The 20,480-nt window shown below is 32.5% G+C and overlaps 1 protein-coding gene across 1 annotated transcript; it reads left to right on the top strand.

The window, feature by feature from the left end:
- The first annotated feature begins 4,025 nt into the window (after positions 1–4,025).
- LOC131160685 (putative disease resistance protein At1g63350) lies at positions 4,026–20,480 on the top strand. Its single transcript, XM_058116542.1, has 5 exons — positions 4,026–4,184; positions 4,418–4,642; positions 6,617–9,653; positions 11,350–11,414; positions 19,864–20,480. The coding sequence occupies exons 3-5, from the start codon at positions 6,624–6,626 to the stop codon at positions 19,871–19,873; spliced, it is 3,105 nt and encodes a 1,034-aa protein (XP_057972525.1). The 5' UTR covers positions 4,026–4,184; positions 4,418–4,642; positions 6,617–6,623; the 3' UTR covers positions 19,874–20,480.

The following is a 20,480-nucleotide window of genomic DNA, read 5'->3' as shown; positions in this document are numbered from 1 at the left end:
TAACCAAAGTCCAAATCACGCATGTATGTGTTCGACTCATAAAGAGATTTTGAAAGTGTTTCACTATTAAACAATGTCACCTTAATTAACCTCAAATTCATGTTGAATGCATTAATAGTTTGACGATGTATTGTCCTTGAATGAAGCAACTTTATGAAAAAGTCCAATTTTGAGAACTTTTTACAATTTAAATAAAGTTCTACCCATGCATCCCTCACAAGATTAGAAAATGATTTACCAAGTTAATTTAACTAACTAGGATCACAAGGTATGCTACCTACTAAACTAATTTCAACACCCGTATGCAACACATTGGCATCCTCCATGCCCACCACATTCCCCCTTTGTAAGTCACCTAATATTTCGATTTACCCATCCCTAGTTTAGGAGGAGAAGCTCCCTTTGGACTTATGGAGATGCATGTATAAGAGAGGATGGTTAGTAAAAAGTTAGATATTGTAAGAAAAAATAAATAATTTGTTCATTTTTTAATTAAAAAAAAAGTGAAAATAAAGAGTAAAAGAGGGGATGATGATGGAGAGAGGATTGGCTTGACTGCTTTTAATAATGATGTAGGCAGATTTGTCTCCAAGATTGATTAAAATAGTTCACTAGTTTAGACAATTCTCCGCAAACACTGTTGGACAATTCCTTTCCAAATAAATATGCAAGAACCAAAAAATTCAACCCCTTAAAAAAACCAATATACAGGGTATTGCTCCTAATTAAATTTTTGATTTTGGTGATGTGTGTCAATTTGATCCATCACAAATTAATTAATTGTAGAATTTTGCTATTGGATCATGATAACAAAATGATCTGAATCCTTGCTTTGTTGACATTAATTGACCTCTTAATTTTTAAGGGAATCAATAATTAAATTGGTCATCAGAAGAAGGAGCCTCAAGTCATTCTAAACAATGCTACTAAGGTTACATTTGATTTGCAAAATTCCTATTCTAAAAAATAGATATGATTAGTTTTCATAGGTTAATTACAATTAGTTATATTAGAAGTTATGTTATTACTCCAAAATAAATAATACTGTAAAATATTTTATGAGTTTATAATAATGAATAAATAAAGAATAACTATCCTCAATTTCATAATGAAGATATCTATTTCTTTCTTATTTCATGTTGAATAAAAATAATTAAGAATATATAAAAAATAATTATTCCCTTGATTCACAAAAAATATAAATTATATTTTATCTTATTATAAGAAAGGACTATTACATCAAATCAAACGAGTCAAAAAATGTCTAACTCAAAAACCGCCGTAATAATGTTCACTAAAATATTAATTTAGGGCTTTTAAAGCCATTATAATTAATGACTTAGTAACATTTAACACCAATTATCGAAGTTGGGTTTGAAAATACAATCTGATTGTAAGCATCACAATTTGATAGACAAAATTATAAAGTTAATTAACTATTCAACTCTATTCTTAAGTTTTATATAATTGTCTCTTTTAGAGCCAAAAAAAATAAAAATAAAATAAAGTACTGAAAAAGCTTGGAATGAATAATCAAATGCACTGAATTGGCATAATCCTCAAATTCAATATTTCTGTGAAGTTGGAAGTCTCAAATTGAACTGTGAATGCTAAAAGGTACAGTACCAATTTTTAAAAGTCCAAACAGAACAAAGCAAAAGTGTTGGTGATTATGCTTTTGCTTTTTTGGATATTGGGTATGGGTTGTCTGATTCTTGCTTCATTGCATTGGATGGAGCGTTCCTATCTTTTTCATAGCGCAGAGAATCTCATCAAGTGTCATTGAACACAGTGAACACGCTTTGGTGTTGTCAAATTTTAGATTATTTTTTTCATTCTATTAATTAAGAATAAAATAATTTATCTGCACTATTCGTGTGAGAGATGATTATGAACTAACCACAATTAATAGTTCAATATGCATTTTAAATTGTAGTCAAGAAAAATATAAATTTTTATCAGTAATTTCGAGATTCAATATTTTAGTTAATAAATTTAAGTATGAAAATTTTGTTTTAAAAATATTTAAGTTATGTAAGAAATTATTTAAATATAATTTTTAATTTTTACTCTTAAAAATGAAACAGTTCAAATATATTTATGTGAGATTAAGAGTAAAAATAATTACATTTATTTGTAATGGGCAAGGCATATACCTAAAAATGAAAAAAAAAAAAAATCCCTATAAAAGCCAAGCTCCAAAAACTATCAAGGATTCATTCAATTGAATGTGATAGTGTGCAGTATTGGCTCAATTGGAGGCCGAATGGGTTGGTCAGTGGTTACGGTTTTACGGCACTTTTTACTTTATAAACGGGTGGCCTAATCTATTTATTAATCGAACGAGTTTAAGTTTACTTATTACTCACATATTAATAAACAGGTCAATCTAAACTCAAACTCATTTAAACCTTACCCATTTATGACCCGTTCGAATCAAACTCTTTCAATGAAAAAGACTGTTTCTTCAATAATGGACTGATTCTTTAGTCTCCTTTTTAGCCATACAAACAGGAAAAAGTAATGTTTTTTAATTACCAATAATGTACGCACTGCGTACACTATTTGTGCATATGATTTGTTTATATGCATTATCCATGATCCATATGAATTATCTAGTCTGTCAACTTGAGGAGATGAAATATTTTTTGTTTGAATTGAGGTGGGATATTAGAGTTGTAATAAAGTGCTCAATGAGTATGGTGTGTGTCTCAACTCCTGGCATGATGACCGAGATTAGTGTCCTTCAAATGACGTGTTTGCCCCTTTAATAATGATTTGAGGGTGGGTTTAATAAGTTTGTTCTAATCATTAGAGTTAAAACTAAAACCCCTTGGCGTACCACTGCTTGGCTCTTTGAAATTGATGGGAACAACTTCTTTTTCTTTTTCTTTTTCTTTTTCTTTTACTTATTTAACATAACAAAAAGTATGACACAAGCACACGCATACAAATTAGTACGCTACAAATAAGTATTGCAAAAGTGCCCCAAGTGTGATCATATTCATCACTAGAATTATTGTCCCTAGATTCAAGATTTGTTTGTTGATTCATTCTTTCAAACCATGCTTCATAATTAAATTCTAGTCTTAAAATATTTATTATTCATAATGAGACTCTATAATGGATAAGCTTAAAAGATGCATTTATCAATTTGATGAAAAGTTTCTAGAAAATTAGATTATAAACTTTAGTATGCAAGTTGTATTTCATACCTTATGAATAGTAGTTATACCATCATGTTCAAACTTAAATGTCACACTAAAAGAACCCAAAAAGCCCATCCTCCATTTATATACAAAATTCATACCAAAAAGAGAGCGGGACTTATGGTGCAATTACATTAGAAAAAAAAAAATCAAAACTAGCAAACTAGTGAACAAAGGTTTTTATTTTTTTAATCTTAACTTTTAAAGTATTATAAAAAATTCAACAAAATTTGAAATCTAGAAATAAAAATTGAAGTTTGTTTTACATAATGGAACAAATTATCTATTGTTATTTGGTTTCTCTTTTATACAAATTTCTATAAAATTGAAAATAGACTAAAATTTTATAACTTTTAAAAATTTAAAAATAAAAATAAAAGTTACTTTTCACAACAAAACTGGACACTTATTCATTTATAATCTATTATTGTTAATTTTTATTTTTAAAAAATATTGTAAAAATACAAAATTCAATGGCTCATTTATAATTTTTTTTGACAAATTAAAAGAAAAAATAAAAATAATTCTACGATTAATTAGACCTCTACGCTTCTTATGTTTGACTATAAACAAAAATAAAAAAATAAAAAATACTCTAAATTATTGAGCACAAATTTAATTTTAGACTGTATCAACATTGATTTTTCTTCTTATTTTACAAATCCTCAACCCACAAGCCTCACCAAAAAAAAAAAAAAATTCAAATCACAAAGAATCTTTATACCCGTTGTGAAGTGGGAATGGGAGTTGGGCTCCTCAAAATTATTAGATGCTGCCAGCTGCCGGCCATAAGTAATTGACTTTATAATGACAAATGGGACCAGAGGCCGCCGAAAGAGCTCCTTCTCCTTCTCCTTCTCAAAGCTCCTCCCTCTCTTCTTCCTTGATTTTCTTCTTCAAAGAAGACCAGCCTCGCTTATTATTTCTTGTTCTCAATCAGAAACCATTGACGGTGCAATTAAATATTGATTGAAGGTAATTATTTTTTTAAAAAAAATATTTTAAATTTTTTTATATATATTGAGCGTCCGTGCATGCATGTTTAAGTTGAAGATTTGCATGTCTGATCATTGTGTGGTTTTTTAATTGCTTATTACAAGTTTCCGTTCTCCATCTCAGAGGTTATTTCTCACAATCGATTTTTTTGTATTTTAATGATGGCGATTTCATTGAGAAACCTAATTGAGTTTCTTTACTTACGTGACCAGTTACTAGATTGAGAAATCTAAGGAGAGGAAAGAGCTTGGGGCTGTCGGTGACCAAATATCGGCCTTCTCCTCTTCCTCCTTCACAAAAGCTCCTTCCTCTGTTCTTCGTCTATCTTCTTCTTCATGCATGATCAGCTTCGCTTATTATTTCTTGTGATTAATGTTCTCGGCTCCCTATAAGCTCACAATCAAAAACCACTGACGGCAATTCAATATTGATTGAAGGTAATTTTTTTTTTTTTTTAAATATAAATTTTTTTGTATATATTGAACGTCGTTCTGTAAGTTGATGATTTGCATGTCTGATTATTATGTAGTTTTTTAATTGCTTATTACAAGTTTCCATTCTCCATCTCGGAGGTTATTTCTCACCATCGATTTTTTTGTTTTTTAATGATGGCGATCTTATTGATGTGGAGATCTTAATCTAGCGATTCAGCTTTGACTCATGCTTAATTTTTCCTCTGCGTGGTTAACTGTTGAGAAATCCGAGGAGAGGAAAGTAGAAATTGAGAAACCTAATTGAGTTTCTTTACGTACATGACCAGTTAGTTGATTGAGAAACCTTTTTCTTTGTTTATTTATTTCTTTAGTTAGTTTTTCCTTTAGGTTTCTTTTCGATAATTTCTTTTAAAAGAATATGAAAGAACATGTTTTTTCATATTTATTTATTAAGAAGTTTGATAAATAAAAGAAAATATATAATAAATTAATGAACAAGAAATTTGATTTTACGACATAGTTAATTAATATTAAATTTTTAAAATTTAAATTATTATACTAAAATAACTTTTCATTTTTAGTAGTACTTGGTATAGGATTTGAAGACAATATAATTGTCTTAATGTATCCAAAAAAAGGTCCATGGCTCTAACTAAATTATTCCAACATATTTGCAAAGGGAAAAAAAAAAAACTAAAAAATAATATGAGAAGTAACATAATGAAGAAACTAAAATTATAAATAAAAAAACTAAAATTCAACAATAAATAAATTTGATTTGTTTATAATTAGCTTTGGAAACTTGTTGCTCGTTTTGTACATTATTTGTTCTTATGCGACTCATTTTGCAAGACTTGTTCCTACGAGTCATTTTACTCGGTACCAATGGTTAACTTTTTTACCTAGACATGCATATTTCACGTTTTGGGTGTTTGAAACCCTATTTTTGACTTACTTTGTTGGTCCTACAATTCAGACTTGAAACTTGTTGACTCATTTGATACGTCATTTTCTAACTTAACGTTCCTACAGAAATTTAGAAAATTGAAAAATATGTTGACATTTTTTTGTAATTGTTCTAAGAACTAAAAATTAAGTATAAAGCTATTTCTACAAGTAAATAGGGCGAAAACTTTTTTTGTCATTTATTTATTTTATACAAATGTTGAAAATAAAAACATTAGTTAAATTGCTTTTTTAATTCTTTGAAAAAACTAAAATGGAAAACAACAATTATCTTGATCCTATTTTCTCTTAATTTTTGATAATGTTTGAACAACTTTTCATTTTTAATAACATTTGGTATAGGGTGGCAATATAATTGAAAGTAAAAAAAAAAAATTTCTTATTTTTCCCGAGAATTTCATAAATGATAATTCCTTACTACAGTTATATGTGGAAGACAATTCCTACTTACTCTTTTTATCATTTTTATTTGTATTTCAACCCTTGCGTACTTAAACATTTTTTCCTAAGTTTCTCTTACTAATTAATTGAAAATAACAAGCTTCCTCTTGTGTCTCTCTTGTTGGCTCAAGCAATGGTTTGTAAATTAGGTCAGCTTTTTTACTATTTAATTTATTTACTTCTCTTAACATGTTTCTCAAGTAAAAAACTATCAAAGAATATACATTTTTCATTGTGGCCAAACAAGCAAATGAAATTCTCAACAAATGCTTGGTTAGCTTATTCAATGAATACGTTGTCTTAATGTTTTTGAAAAACTAGAAGACTAAGAGTCGCAAAGTAATTGTTACTTCATGAACCTACATATTGGCCTTTTATATTTCTCAAAAGCCTCAAGTGAATTTTTGTATAATGATTGATTTTTTTTTTTTGGGCAAAACTAATTTATTTGTGGTTTTTTATGCCTTATTATTAGTTTATTTAACCTTCGTTTTAACTGTTTTTATCTTTAATTTAGCGTCTAGAATATCATTACAAAACTCGCTCACCATTTGAGAATTATACATGCAGAGAGCAGATGGAGTTCTTTTTGCCCATATTGGAAGGTGTTAAGCTACTAAAATGTATATACATCCCCACTAGAGAGTGTTGGAGTTATCACGAAATCCTTCAAGAAAAATTGCAAAACCTTAAGGAGAAAATGGATGCATTGAGTAGCCGTGAAAAGGACATAAGAAAGCAAGTACAGAATAGCATTGAACACCATTTCTTAAAGGAGCCCAAGGCGGAGGTTGAAAATTGGCTGGAACTTGTGAAAGGAAAAACACAAGAAGTGGCTCAAATAGAGCAAGATTCTAAAAAAAAGAGATTTTTATCTCGATCGAAGTTCTTAATGAATGTCGAGAAGAAGATTGAAGAAGTAAATGAAGTTTTCCAGCAAGGCGTATTTCCTGATGGGGTTGTTATCAACACATGTTTAGATAAAGGACTTGCATTACCAACCACACTATTAATAGGTGAAGCTACAGCCAAGAGAAACCTTGAAAAGATTTGGGAAATATTGATGAAAGATGACATTAGAAGTGTGGGAGTTTACGGAATGGGAGGAGTGGGCAAAACAACCATTATAACACACATCCACAACCAACTCTTGGAAAATTCGAGTCCCTTTGGTTCTGTTTTTTGGGTCACTGTATCTCAAGAATCAAGTGTTCGCATCTTGCAAAATAACATTGCATTAAAATTGAGTGTAGATTTTAAAGGAGAGGAAGATGAAATTATAAGGGCAGCTATGTTGTCAAAAGCATTGAATGCTAGAGAGAAATTTGTCCTTATTTTAGATGATATATGGAAAAGTTATTCTATAGAGGATGTGGGAATTCCTATTAATGAAGATAGCAAGGGGAAGTTGATCATAACTTCTCGATCCTCAAAGGTGTGTCAACAAATGTGCCAAAAAATTATCAAAATTGAGCCACTTTCCACTGAAGAAGCTTGGAGTCTATTCAAGGAAAAATTGGGGCCTCACACTGTTCTTGTTGATTCTAAAGTGGAAGAAATTGCCAAATCTGTTGCTAGAGAATGTTCCGGTTTGCCCCTTGCAATCATCACAGTAGCTAGAGGCATGACAGGAGTGGGTGACATTCATGAGTGGAGAAATGCTTTAAATGAATTACAAAAACATGCTCTAGATGTCAATCAAGATCTAAAGGGTGTATATAAGCGCTTAAGATTTAGTTATGATCAATTGAAGAATGAAAAGATGCAGGAGTGTCTATTGTATTGTGCCTTATTTCCAGAAGATCACGACATTCCAAGAGTGGTATTGATACGGTATTGGATCTGTGAGGGGCTAATAGATGAAATGGGTACAAGGCAACAGGAGTATGATCATGGCCACTCTATATTGAATAAACTTATAAATGCATGCTTACTACAACAATCTATAAGTTACAATCGCAATTGTGTAAAGATGCATGATGTGATAAGAGACATGGCCCTTGATATTGTAGGATCGGATAAGTTCATGGTGAAAGCTGGTGTCCAATTGGAAGAGCTCCCAAATGTCGAGAATTGGCCAAGGAATCTAGAGAGGACTTCATTAATGAATAATTACTTATGTAGAGGGGCGGCATTTTCCACATCGCTAGAGTGCCCTATGCTCTCTACTTTACTACTAAAAAATAATGCAAAATTAACAAAGCTGTCCAATGTCTTTTTTGTAGGTATGGAAAGTTTGACTGTTTTAGACTTGTCTAGTACAGGCATTGATCGTGTTCCTGATTCCCTTTTAAGTTTGACGAAGCTAAGAGCACTATTGCTTAGAAAATGCCAAAATTTAAAACATGTTCCTTCTTTGGCACAACTCAAAAAATTAAGGGAACTTGATCTTAAGGGAAGTAAAAAATGTGGAGCTCTAATGGGCATTGAAGAATTAGGCGACCTCAAATTCCTGGACTTGTATGGTATGTCCGTAGAATGGATGTTTCCTCAAACTCAACGTGGGGGTGGGGGTGGGGGGGTCCTCTCCAGGCTAAGGCAGTTGCAGTGCATTGGAGTTGGAGGTGAACATGTGCAGGTTGAGCAACTCTCTGTCTTGACAAAGTTAGAAAGTATCAAACTCTGGGTCGCTGACCCTCTCAAGTTTAACAATTACATCAAATCTGAGGATTGGAAAAAGTTAAAGCATTACTTCCTTGGTTTATCGTCAAATGTCCTTCAGTTACCAAAAATATTTTTTGGTAGACATGTATGTATAGAATATGATGGGGTTCGTAATAGTCCGGAAAGAGGGGAATTATCCCTCATGCTCCCTTCAAATGTCCAAGAGTTGATTTTAAGGGGATGCAATGATTTCTATAGTTTGTCAGATTTTTGGTCTTGTTTGAAGAACGTTGAGGATTTAGAGAGATGCAAAATTGAGTGGTGCCATGGGATGCGTTACTTGTGGGCAGAGAATTGTTGCACTACCGCCACCGATTCTAATATTGTTCCTCTATTTTTACCGCGGCTGGAGACCTTGGTGCTTGATCATTTGAAAAACCTCAAAGCCCTCTTAAAGCTTCAGGATCAGGAGGGAGTACAACCACCGTCGCCAGTATCAAGTGGAAGCTTTTCCAATCTTAAGAGCCTGGCCATTTGGAGTTGTCATAAACTAGAGTATATATTTCCTCTTGGGTTTGCACAGAACCGCCTCCAAAACCTTGAGATTATGTCGGTGTCTTGCTGCAGAAACATTGAGAATATCATTGCAGTGGCAGACGGAGACGAAGAAGAAGAGGGGGTAGATCAGGAAAGGAGCAAGAATTCCATGTTCATGTTCCCAAAATTACAAGAATTGTGGTTGGCAAATCTGCCGAAGTTGCAGGGGTTAATATGTGGCAGTAAGGGGAGCATGGTCTGTGATTCTTTGCAGGAAATACACATAGATGGATGCCCAAACCTGAAGAGCTTTCCTATTTCTATTTCTGCGGTGTCATGTGTTCCGCCTCCAGCTGTTAGATCAATTTGGATAGAAAGAAGCCAATTGGATGCTATGGAGTGGGCACACAAACGCCTTTTCAAACTGATCCCCATGGCAACAAGAGCGGGAAAATCACGCCAATCAGTATGTGTATTATTATTATTATTATTAAAAGTGATTAATAAAGAGAATTCCTTGCTTGAATAGTCGAGGGGGAAGTTTATTTAATAATTTAAATATTTATTAAACTAATTTATATATTTTAATAAAATATAAATAAAAGCAACTAAACTATAATATATTTAAATTATTTAAAACTATTAATAAAATTTACAAGTCTTACAAATTAATACGTGTATATGTCTATAAATTCCAGCTCAAAAATTTATTAAACTGCAATGTACAAATTCTTAATATAATAAATTTTAATTTATTGAATTACATGTTTTCAAAAATTGAACATTGTTTCCAAATTTAAAAATTATTATGTAAAAATATCACTTGTAAACCTGCTAAGGCGGGCTTAGTGGAAATCATTAATTTATAAATTTAATGGTCATAATTTATTATGAATTAGATTAAAAATATATCATTTGTATTACAGGTATTAAGATATAGTTAATAATTCTTGCAATTCAACATATATATATATATATATATATATATATATAATTTACATGTAAAATTTACTAAAATAAATGTATATATTTTTATAATATTTAAATTAATATATTAAATTTTGTAGATAAATATTTTAATAAACTAATTTTTATATCTTAACAGTGTATAAATAAAAGTGACTATACGATAATATATTTAAATTATTTTAAAATTATTAATAAAATTTACAATTCTTACTATATTTATATAATATTTCAAATTAATATATTAAATTGTATAGATAAATATTTTATTAAATTAATTTATTTTAATAATAAATAAATAAATAAAAACAACTAAACTATAATATATTTATATATATATATATATATAAATTGTTTAAAAATTATTAATAAAATTTACAATCCTTACAATTTAATACACGTATATATCTGTAAAAATTCAGTTATATAATTTATTAAACTACAATATACAAACTTTTAATATTACAAATAATAGTTTATGTAATTATGCGTTTGCAAAAATTTATCATTGTTTCTAAATTGTAACAATATCATTTACAAAATTTAGTGGTCTTGAGTTCAATTTTTCTGGGGGCTGGCCTTTGCAGGCAATTCCCTGCTTGGTCCCTCTTGGATTTTGGTTAGGAAGGGCTCCAGGCACTTGTGAACTGTCATAACAATCCATCTTGAATTCCTTACAGAAATTCAGATAAAAAATTAAGAAAGTTTAAAATTTTTATAAAATATTAATTGAAATAAATATTACTTAAGTTGCTAGTTATAAAATATTAAAATTAATTACAAATTTTAATTAAAAATAATAATATGTCACTTACAAAATATTCAAACACTACTTATTTTTTAAGCACTTAAAACCAAAACTTATTTTTACATATAATCAAACAATACTTATGACTTTCAACACTTCTTTATTTGAGCACTTAAATTTAGTTCCTTCTAAGAAAAACATTTTTCCATAATGTGGTTCTAAATGATTTTCAAGACAACCATCATTGGGACCGATATTGGGAATAATGTTGGAGAGACAAAACCAAGATCCGTCCGTCAATCATGTATCATTAATGTTATGAAGTAGTTTCTTAGCATGAAACACTATTATTGTGATGCTAGTCTACATCTCTATGAAATAAAGGGGCATACATAGCATTCCATAATTCCATAATTATTTAAATATGACATTTACATCTTTGATGCAGCCTACATTGTGTCTTATACAAGTCCATCAGATTTGGCAATGCAGCTTGGAACATTATAAAGAAGCGTAAGATGTTGATTCAAAACTTAACTCATTACTATGATTGATATAACAGTAGACAATATAGTACATTTTACCATGACTTATATTCGACCATTTGTTGTTTTAGTTAGCATACATGATACAAATTCATTTACCTTTTTTTTACATATATCACTATTTCATGTATTTCGTTTCATTTTTTATTTTATTTTTTGTGACCAATATTCTCCTAAGGGAATAATGCACTTTACTTATGAATGCCACATCCATGGTTTCATGAACTTGAATGTTTTTCTTGTGTTCATTTTCTATTTTTAGTTTCAAAGAAAAAAAATTTTAACTCATATTTTAGTTTTCCAAGACTCGTATTAAAATGATAAAAAAAAATAAAGTCTTTGCTTAGTTGTGCAAAATAACTTTTCATTTTTATTTTTAACTTTCAAAATAATTAGAAAAAGGACAATTTTTTTTTCCCAAAAATTATATAAGGTGGTGCATGAGATCATGGATTTTGAGGTTTGAATTTGGATTTATGTGAATTTAATATAAGTTTAATACCATTTTATATTATATTTTGTTACAATCCAAATAAATCAAAGTCCAATATCCAAATTTTATTGTTCCAAATACATAGTAAGAAATAAGAATTTTAGAAAATAATAAAAAAATGTTTTCAAAAATTTTTCATAAATTTATAAAATAAAAAATCAAAGTGGCTAAAAATAAAATTATATCTGCAAGCAAATTAGTGCTACAATTTTTTATATTGTCATTAAATTTTTTAAAATAAATGTCGTAAAACTGAAAATTTAGATAATTTTTTTTTTGGAATGCGATGCAAAACTAAAAGGGAAAATTATTTTCAACAACTAAATGAGTTGTAAGCCCTCTTAAGACTTTGTCAACATATTAGCAATACCTTTTTATAATTCTATAGAAGTACTGCTTTCAATGGCAGTTTCTACAAGATTAATAAGACTTTAACTTGAAAAAGTTTCAATAAAATAGATAGTATGAAAAACTAGCAACTCTTGTTGATACTTTTCTTTACATCTTGAGTAAAACTTGCAATAGCGCTCAACATTATCTCCTCAAAAATTGATGTAGTCCTTGTAGAGAAGGGTCACTTAATTTTAGTGTTAAAATAGAATTGCATATAAGTAATTGTTAAAATCTCAAGTATCTTTGTGAATAATGAGTAAATTAGGAAAGTGGATAAATGTAAAAGATCATACATTATTTTATAGGGGGATTATTTCCTCATTTAGAATAGTTGATTGTATTTTATAATGTAAGATTGGGATGTACAAAATAATAAGAATTCAAGAAATATTAAATTCTGCTCACATGGTATCAGAGTTAGAGTTTCTCGACCTTAGTTAACAATGGCCAGCAGCACCAGTAGAGGGTCAACTTCTTCGAGAAAACCCAACAGGGATTTGGAGGCTACATCCGCTAGGGGTTTGAATAGGCTGGACAATACAATCTTTCCACTCTCAGTGGAGAAATTGAATGGAAAAAACTTCCGCGAATGGGCTCCATCCATAAGGTTGGTGATTTAAGGCAAAGGGAAACTGGGTTACCTTACCGACGAACAGAGGAAACAAACCCTACTGATGTTGTCGCCTTGCAAACATGGAGATCTGAAAACTCCATGGTCACGGCTTGGCTCGTCAACTCAATGAAGCCGGCAATTGGAAAAATATACCTCACGAAGGTTGTCTGGGACGCCGTTCGTGAAACCTACTCTGATGTCAAGAGTTATTTGCAAATCTTCGAAATCAAACCTCAGTTGTGGTAGATGAAGCAAGGTGATAGAGATGTCATAGAGTATTTCATGGAGATGACCCATCTCTGGCAGGAGGTATATCTGAGCAACGAAGAGGAGTGGGAGTCCTCTAGCGAAGGCATGAGATACAAGAGGAGGCTCAAAAACGAAAGGGTCTTTGAGTTCTTGGTCGGACTCAACCAAGATCTGGATGATGTGCGAGGATGAATCCTCGGCTGGCGACTCTGCCTTCAACCCAAGAGGTATTCGTAGAGGTAAGGAGGGAGGAGAGTAGGAGACGAGTGATGCTGAGACCCAAGGGAGAACGTATCGGGCCCAACCTGTCCATCCAAAATCTGAGTGCCAATACTAATAGGCCTGACGTCTTAGACCTTATATCAAAAGGCCCAGCGGGATCTAGTCAACAATCACAAAAAGGTAAATTATGGTGCGAACATTGTCGAAAGCTAGGTCATTCAAAAGATACCTGTTGGGAGATTCATGGAAAGCCTGCAGATTGGAAGCCGAGACAATATCAAAAAAATCGTGGATATCAAGCTACCACTGATAGTTCAACTGAAAAATCACAAGGTAAAAAAACCAATAATACCACTCCAAGTAGTGCATTCAGCCCTGAGCAGTTGGATCAGCTGTATAAAATGATTTCCTCAACTTAAACATCGAGTCAGTCTTCCACTGGTTCTTTAGCTCACCGAGGTAATTATTTGTCAGCCTTAAATACTGTATGTTGTTACAAATCACTATGGATAACTGACTCAAGCGCATCTGATCATATGATTGGTTGTTATCAATTGTTTTCATCCTATTCACCATATGTTGGAAATCTGAGAGTCAAAATTGCAGATGGTTCTCTCTCACCAGTTGTCGGTAAAGGAAGTATTCCCATATCTGACTCTGTAACTTTAAAAGCTATCCTACATGTTCCCAAGTTAATTTGCAACTTGTTATCCATTAGCCAGTTAACAAAAGACTCCAATTCTTGTGCTAAATTTGTTTCATCTCAGTGTGTTTTTCAGGACCTATCATCGAGGAAGATGATTGGCACTGCTAAGGCGTATGAGGGACTCTACTACTTTGAGAAGGCAAACTTGAGTAAACAATATAATACTGCAATTTGTGATTGTGCATCTACTTCTAGAGATAGTGAACTTATGTTATGGCATTTTAGGATGGGTCACCCAAATTTTCAATATTTAAAACGTTTGTTTCCATCTATCTTTTCAAATAAAATGTCTTCTGAATTTCAATGTGAAGTGTGTGAACTTGCAAAACACCGTCGTGCTTCTTTCATCATCCATATACAAACCATCCCGCCCATTTACTATGATTCACAATGATTTGTGGGGACCCTCAAGATCCCTTAATCGCACCCATACGAAATGATTTGTTACTATTATTGAGGACTATACTCGTCTTTGTTAGGTTTACTTGTTGAAAGACAAAACTAAAGTCCGTTCCATTTTTGTTAGTTTTCATTCCATGATTCGAACACAATTCCAGACTCATATTCAAATTTTATGTACTGATAATGGTACAAAATATTTTAATGATATTCTGGGAACTTATCTTCAAGAAAATTAGATTGTTCATCAGAATTCTTGTGTGGATACCCCTCAACAAAATGGGGTTGCTGAACGAAAAAACAGACATATACTTGATTTAGCTCAGGCATTGATGTTCACTACCAACATGGAAAACTATTTTTGGGGCAATGCCATCGTAATGGCTACACATCTCATTAATCGAATGCTGAGTCAAGTACTTTCCTTTGCCACCCCTCTCCAGAAATTCCAAGAACATTTTCCTATTTCTCATCTCCCCTCTAGTCTTCCGCCGAAAACCTTTAGCTGTACTGTTTTTGTTCATGTTCATGCTCATCATTGGGATAAATTGGATCCTCATGCCGTTAAATGTGTCTTCATTGGTTACTCTCCTACCCAAAAAGGCTACAAATGCTATGACCCTGTCTCAAAAAGGATGTTTGTTAGCCTTGATGTCACATTCTTTGAAACCACTCCATATTTCCCAAAGACCTCTCTTCAGGGGGAGAAATGAAGTGAAGATCGGTTCTTTGACTTTGTTTCTACTGAATCTGTGCCATTTAACGAGTCTCCCATTGCTTCATTCACTGACCCATCCATTGAGCCTCCCATTGCATCACTTCCTGATGTGTCAACACAAAAGAGCACTTAACCTCAGGGGGAGATGTAGGAAAGCAAAACAACACAGACATACTTGTTTACTCAAGAAAGCTGAATACAAAGAACGGGAAGAATCTCATACTTGAGGCACCAAGAGCGTTGGAACCGATGATGGCTCCGAACAACCATGAGTCCACACCTAATCTCAATCCAATAATAGATAATCATGTGCTCTCTTCTGATAATCCTATACCTGATGACATCAATTTACCTATTGCAGTTAGAAAATATACCAGGTCATGTACTAAATATCCCTGGTCTAAATACATGTCTTATAAAATCTTGTCTATAGGATATCGTGCTTTTGCATCTAACCTCGACAGGATGAGAATTCCAAAGAATATTCAGGAAGCTTTGGAAATACCTAAATGGAGGGAGGTTGTCATTGAGGAAATGTGGGCCTTGGAGAAAAATGGAACTTGGGATGTAATGAATTTGCCGAGTGGGAAGAAGTCAGTTGGTTGTAAATGGATCTTCAAAATGAAATATAAATCTGATGGGACAATTAAAAAATATAAAGTCAGACTCATTGTAAAAGGATTTACACAGACTTATGATATTGACTATACAGAGACATTTGCACCGGTGGCAAACTTGAATATAGTTCGGGTCCTCTTGTCCTTGGCACCCAACTTAGACTAGCCGCTACAACAACTTGACATTAAGAATGCAGTTGTAAATGGGGAGCTAGAAGAAGAAGTCTATGTTAATTTAGGTGTAATCCCAAAAGGAGAGGTGAATTGGGTATTTTTAAAAACCCTTTAATTTTATATATCACTTAATCCCTATTTACCCTCGAAAGTCTAAATACCATTTCTCTCTTGTGGTAATTGATACTGGCATAACTAGCTAATAGTCAATCCATACCTAGAATGATATCAAAGCCATGTATATCAAACACACTAAGACTGACTGGTAGTACCCTCTCCTAAATTTCTACTGGAAAGTCACGTATTACTTTATTACACACAACTATTAACCCTGAGGGTGTATCCACTACCGGTTCACAATCTAATTGTTGAACCTCTAATCCACACAGTTTAACGAATCCTCGGGAGACAAAGGAATGTGTTGCCCCTGAATCAAATAATACAATAGCTTTATTGAAAAGCATGTAAATGATACCTATGACTACATCCCCGCTAATTCTAAAATACTATACACTTATTTCCCTAATTTAACATCCTTGGCACTGACATACTCTAATAACTCAACATTCTCATTCTAACTCAAGTTACGCCCCTCTACTCGGAAACAAAACCGTCAATAGATTGCCGTGATTTTCTAAACCCTTAATTGATCTAGAAAAACACAAAATTCTATCAATGTATTTCTGTCTTCGGGTATAATGAGCAAAACTCAAGGTCTTATGCTCATCCTATACTCTGGTATAGTCTAACCTATTGAACCTAGCAACCTAAGTTCTGAGCATATCCATAACTAGGCAGTGCAAATCACATCACAATTCCGACTGGTTAAGGCTCTAATACCATCTGTAACACCCCGACCCGATATATGGGCCCAAAGTGCTACCGATCAAACATAGTTTGCACATTATCTAATAGCATACATAAACTACCCGCCCTAAACAAGAGACATACGGGTGTATTATATAGATCTTTGTTTTCATACATTGCGGAAAAACATAAACATTCATACGAAATCTAATAAATGAGCTGGAGTTTCTAACTAACTTCTTACATATATACGATCGTATTTAAAACTTAATTGTATTACATTCCCAAAAATACATTATGAACCAAGTCCAGTACATATACACAACACTCACGTAAACTAGTAGCAAAACTACGCTCTGAAATCCCTCTAGGAAACTAAGACCGGTTCCCTGCATGAACTGAAACAAAGGTTGTAAGATCGGGGTGAGACACTTCTCAGTAAGGTGGAAGATATTACATCAGTGTGCGACTGTACGATTTTATTCCAGTTGAAAGTAGTTACATAGATAACACATTCTCAAGTATGTAATATAGGAGATAAATACATAATTCATACAGTAGATAATTTGGCATCATTACAAGCGAGTGTTCCCAAGGTTAGGGTAGGGTACAAGCCCATACATTGGACGATCCCTCCGCTCGGTACCCAAACCTATGAATTTGCCCATTTTAGTTTTTAAATCATGTATATGTATATTTAGAACACCATCCAGTTTGAAACAAAAATAATAATAATAATAATAATAATAATAATAATAATAATAATATTATTATTATTATTATTATTATTATTATTATTACTACTACTACTACCCCGTGGCACGGGTTGTGCGATCATAAAGCCCTGATCAAGCCCTACCTTACACAGGCACTTATCTGTCATTATGGTTATTATAGTCCGACTAAATCTAATCCACTTGGTCCATTAATCCACCAGTGGCCACACCTATCCAACCAACTATCTTGATACCCACACTGAAAAACATAGGTGTGGTTGCACTTGTACCTGATTATTGCAACGATATTGCGCTTTAAGCTTTTTAAGGCTTCCATATAACATTGAGCTTTTTAAGGCTCTAATAGCAACAAGCCGTGGTCCTTATATTATATATACAATGTACAATAAAACACATTAACCTGTGCAATTCCAGTATTTTTCACAATCTCATTTATGCATTCTTTCATACATTCTTTCTTTCATTCAAATTGTGGTATAAACCGGTACACACACTCTCGGTTTTACCCTTTTCACATATAAAGGTTGGTATCTAATCGGTACCTATTTTCCATATTTTCTTATAACAAGTTGGAACTTCAGTTCCTATAGTTCATATACACATTAATTAGCTCCACATATTCCATTCCATAGCATATGCCACACTCATTTGGGTAAAAACAGACCATACATAGTATATAGTTCGAAAAACATCATTTCAACAAAAAACAAGGGTTCCAAGCATCTCCTACATTAAGTTTAATATAAATAAAGAAGTTTTGGAAAGTTTGGAGATCATATGCCAAAACCCAACTTTTTACCAAAACTGTAAAACTAAAAAACTGACATTTTACGCGGTAGAATTTTGCAAACAAGCAATCATAACGTGCATATAAACATAAGCTAACTTTCTAATAGTTTAGTTTTCTAAAATAATTGATGTAAACAAAAATCCTTACCTTTTAACGTAAAAAACGAACTCGAGCGACTCGAAACGGTCAAACCTAGAACTCCCAATCTGGTGAATATGCGTATCTTAGCTATACCAAGGGTGACAGAGACAAACGGGACCCAAAACGGAGTTCGGGAAGTCTTTTTGAAGAAAAGGTTTCGAAAACCTAGGAGAGAGAAGAGAGCTTTTTGATTTTCTCTCAAAAAATGAGTTTGTTCCTATTTATAGGCAAACAGTGCTAGAGGAAAACCATCGACGGTTTCCCCTGTCTCCACAAAATCGTCGACGGTTTCGTGGTTGACCTACTCGTTTGACCCAAAACCAGCAACGAATTTTCCCTAGCTCAGAAAATTGTCTACGGTTTTGTCTCTGCCTTGTGAAAATGCCTCTTTTTCTCCCATTTCCTTTCTTCCTCTCTTTTATTTTCTTTTTCTTTTATTTTCTGGGTTCGGGTTCCTACAGTAAGAGAACAATCCTAATTGTGTATGTTGATGATATAATCTTAACTGGGAATGATACAGTAGAAATGGAAAGATTGAAGAAAGTTCTAGTTATAGAATTTGAAGTTAAAGACTTGAGACAAATGCGGTACTTCTTGGGTATGGAAGTTGAAGAAGGAACTATCTGGATGATTTATGTACCTACCAAGGAACAAACTGCAGATATCTTTACTAAAGGGTTGGCACGAGAGAACTTTGATGTTCTCATTAGCAAATTAGAGATGATTAATATCTATGATCCAACTTGAGGGGGAGTGTTAAAACCCCAAGTATCTTTGTGAATAATGAGTAAATTAGGAAAGTGGGTAAATGTAGAAGATCATACATTATTTTGTAGGGGGGTTATTTCCTTATTTAGAATAATTGATTGTATTATATAATGTAAGATTGGGATGTACATAATAATAAGAATTCAAAAATATTGAATTCCGCTCACAGTAATGAAGAAGAAGAAGGGAGTGCACCAGGAGGGAGGAACTAAATAATCCTTAGAAGTTCAAATGTTGAGAGATTGATGAAGGTATGTCAAACGAAGCAAGAGATGATCCTGTGCTTTTGATTGGGGTTTGAACTCTTTTGGCTGAAGAGTTTATAAGTGTAAAGGTCTGAACTTCAAGTCATGGGCATCTCTGTCTTACATGTTTTATTGTAAGGTAAAATGATGAGCTTATGGTTTTAAGTTTGGTTTGAAGGCTTAAAGTATTAGATTAAACAATTCGTTGTGAGTTTTTATAGTAGTTTTTGGGCTTAATAATGTGTATAATGTGGTTGTCTTATATCTTGGTTCATTTTCCTATGATTCTTAAAGCTCATGTTCTCTATGTACAAGAAAATAATTCTAGTATTACTTTTCACGCAGGTTATTTTGAATGGCAAGCAAGGAAATACTTGGTAAGGATTTGTTAACCCATGCAACAAGCATCTGGAAAATCATCTCCAAGAAAAATATTTATATTCATGCTACGATTGGAAGTAGGATCTCAAGAACCTTCAAATGGAACATCTTCACCCCTTCAAAGGTCGGCATCTTCTGCGGGTTGGCAATAAATAATAAAATTTTGGCTATTGAAAATTTGCAATAAAAAAAAAAAAAGAAAAGGATGGAGAATGGCTTTAATGTGTGTTCTTTGCACGGAGGACAGTTTGTCCTCTCCCATTTCTGGTTTTCTGTTAGCCTTTGATGGCAGCGAGTGCTTTTTCTTCTAGCAGTGCTTTTTCTATCCCAATACTTTTGCATGGTAGAGACAATAAAACATATTCAAGAAAACTTTTGCATCCCAATAATTGTACTTTTTTGGCCGCTGTTCTTTTATGGCCATTCTAGATTTCTTAGTAGGTGCTGCCTCCCTGTGCTGGTGTAGTAGATGCTTATTGTGAATTTGTGCGTATGAACAATTTTGCTAGTGTTTGTCAGATGCTGGTTGGTTTTTAAGTTTGATAATCTATTGGCACTATTGGTCTTATGTTTCAGCATCA

Source organism: Malania oleifera, chromosome 7, assembly GCF_029873635.1.
Source record: "Malania oleifera isolate guangnan ecotype guangnan chromosome 7, ASM2987363v1, whole genome shotgun sequence".
Lineage (NCBI taxonomy): Eukaryota > Viridiplantae > Streptophyta > Magnoliopsida > Santalales > Ximeniaceae > Malania > Malania oleifera.
The sequence above is the reverse complement of the archived record's forward strand: the minus strand, read 5'-3'. Positions and strand labels throughout refer to the sequence as shown.

Coding starts and splice junctions, on each gene's coding strand:
- LOC131160685 (XM_058116542.1), top strand. CDS start 6,624: ATGGAGTTCTTTTTGCCCATATTGGAAGGTGTTAAGCTACTAAAATGT. Junction 9,654..11,349: donor CGGGAAAATCACGCCAATCA/GTATGTGTATTA, acceptor TCTTTGATGCAG/CCTACATTGTGTCTTATACA.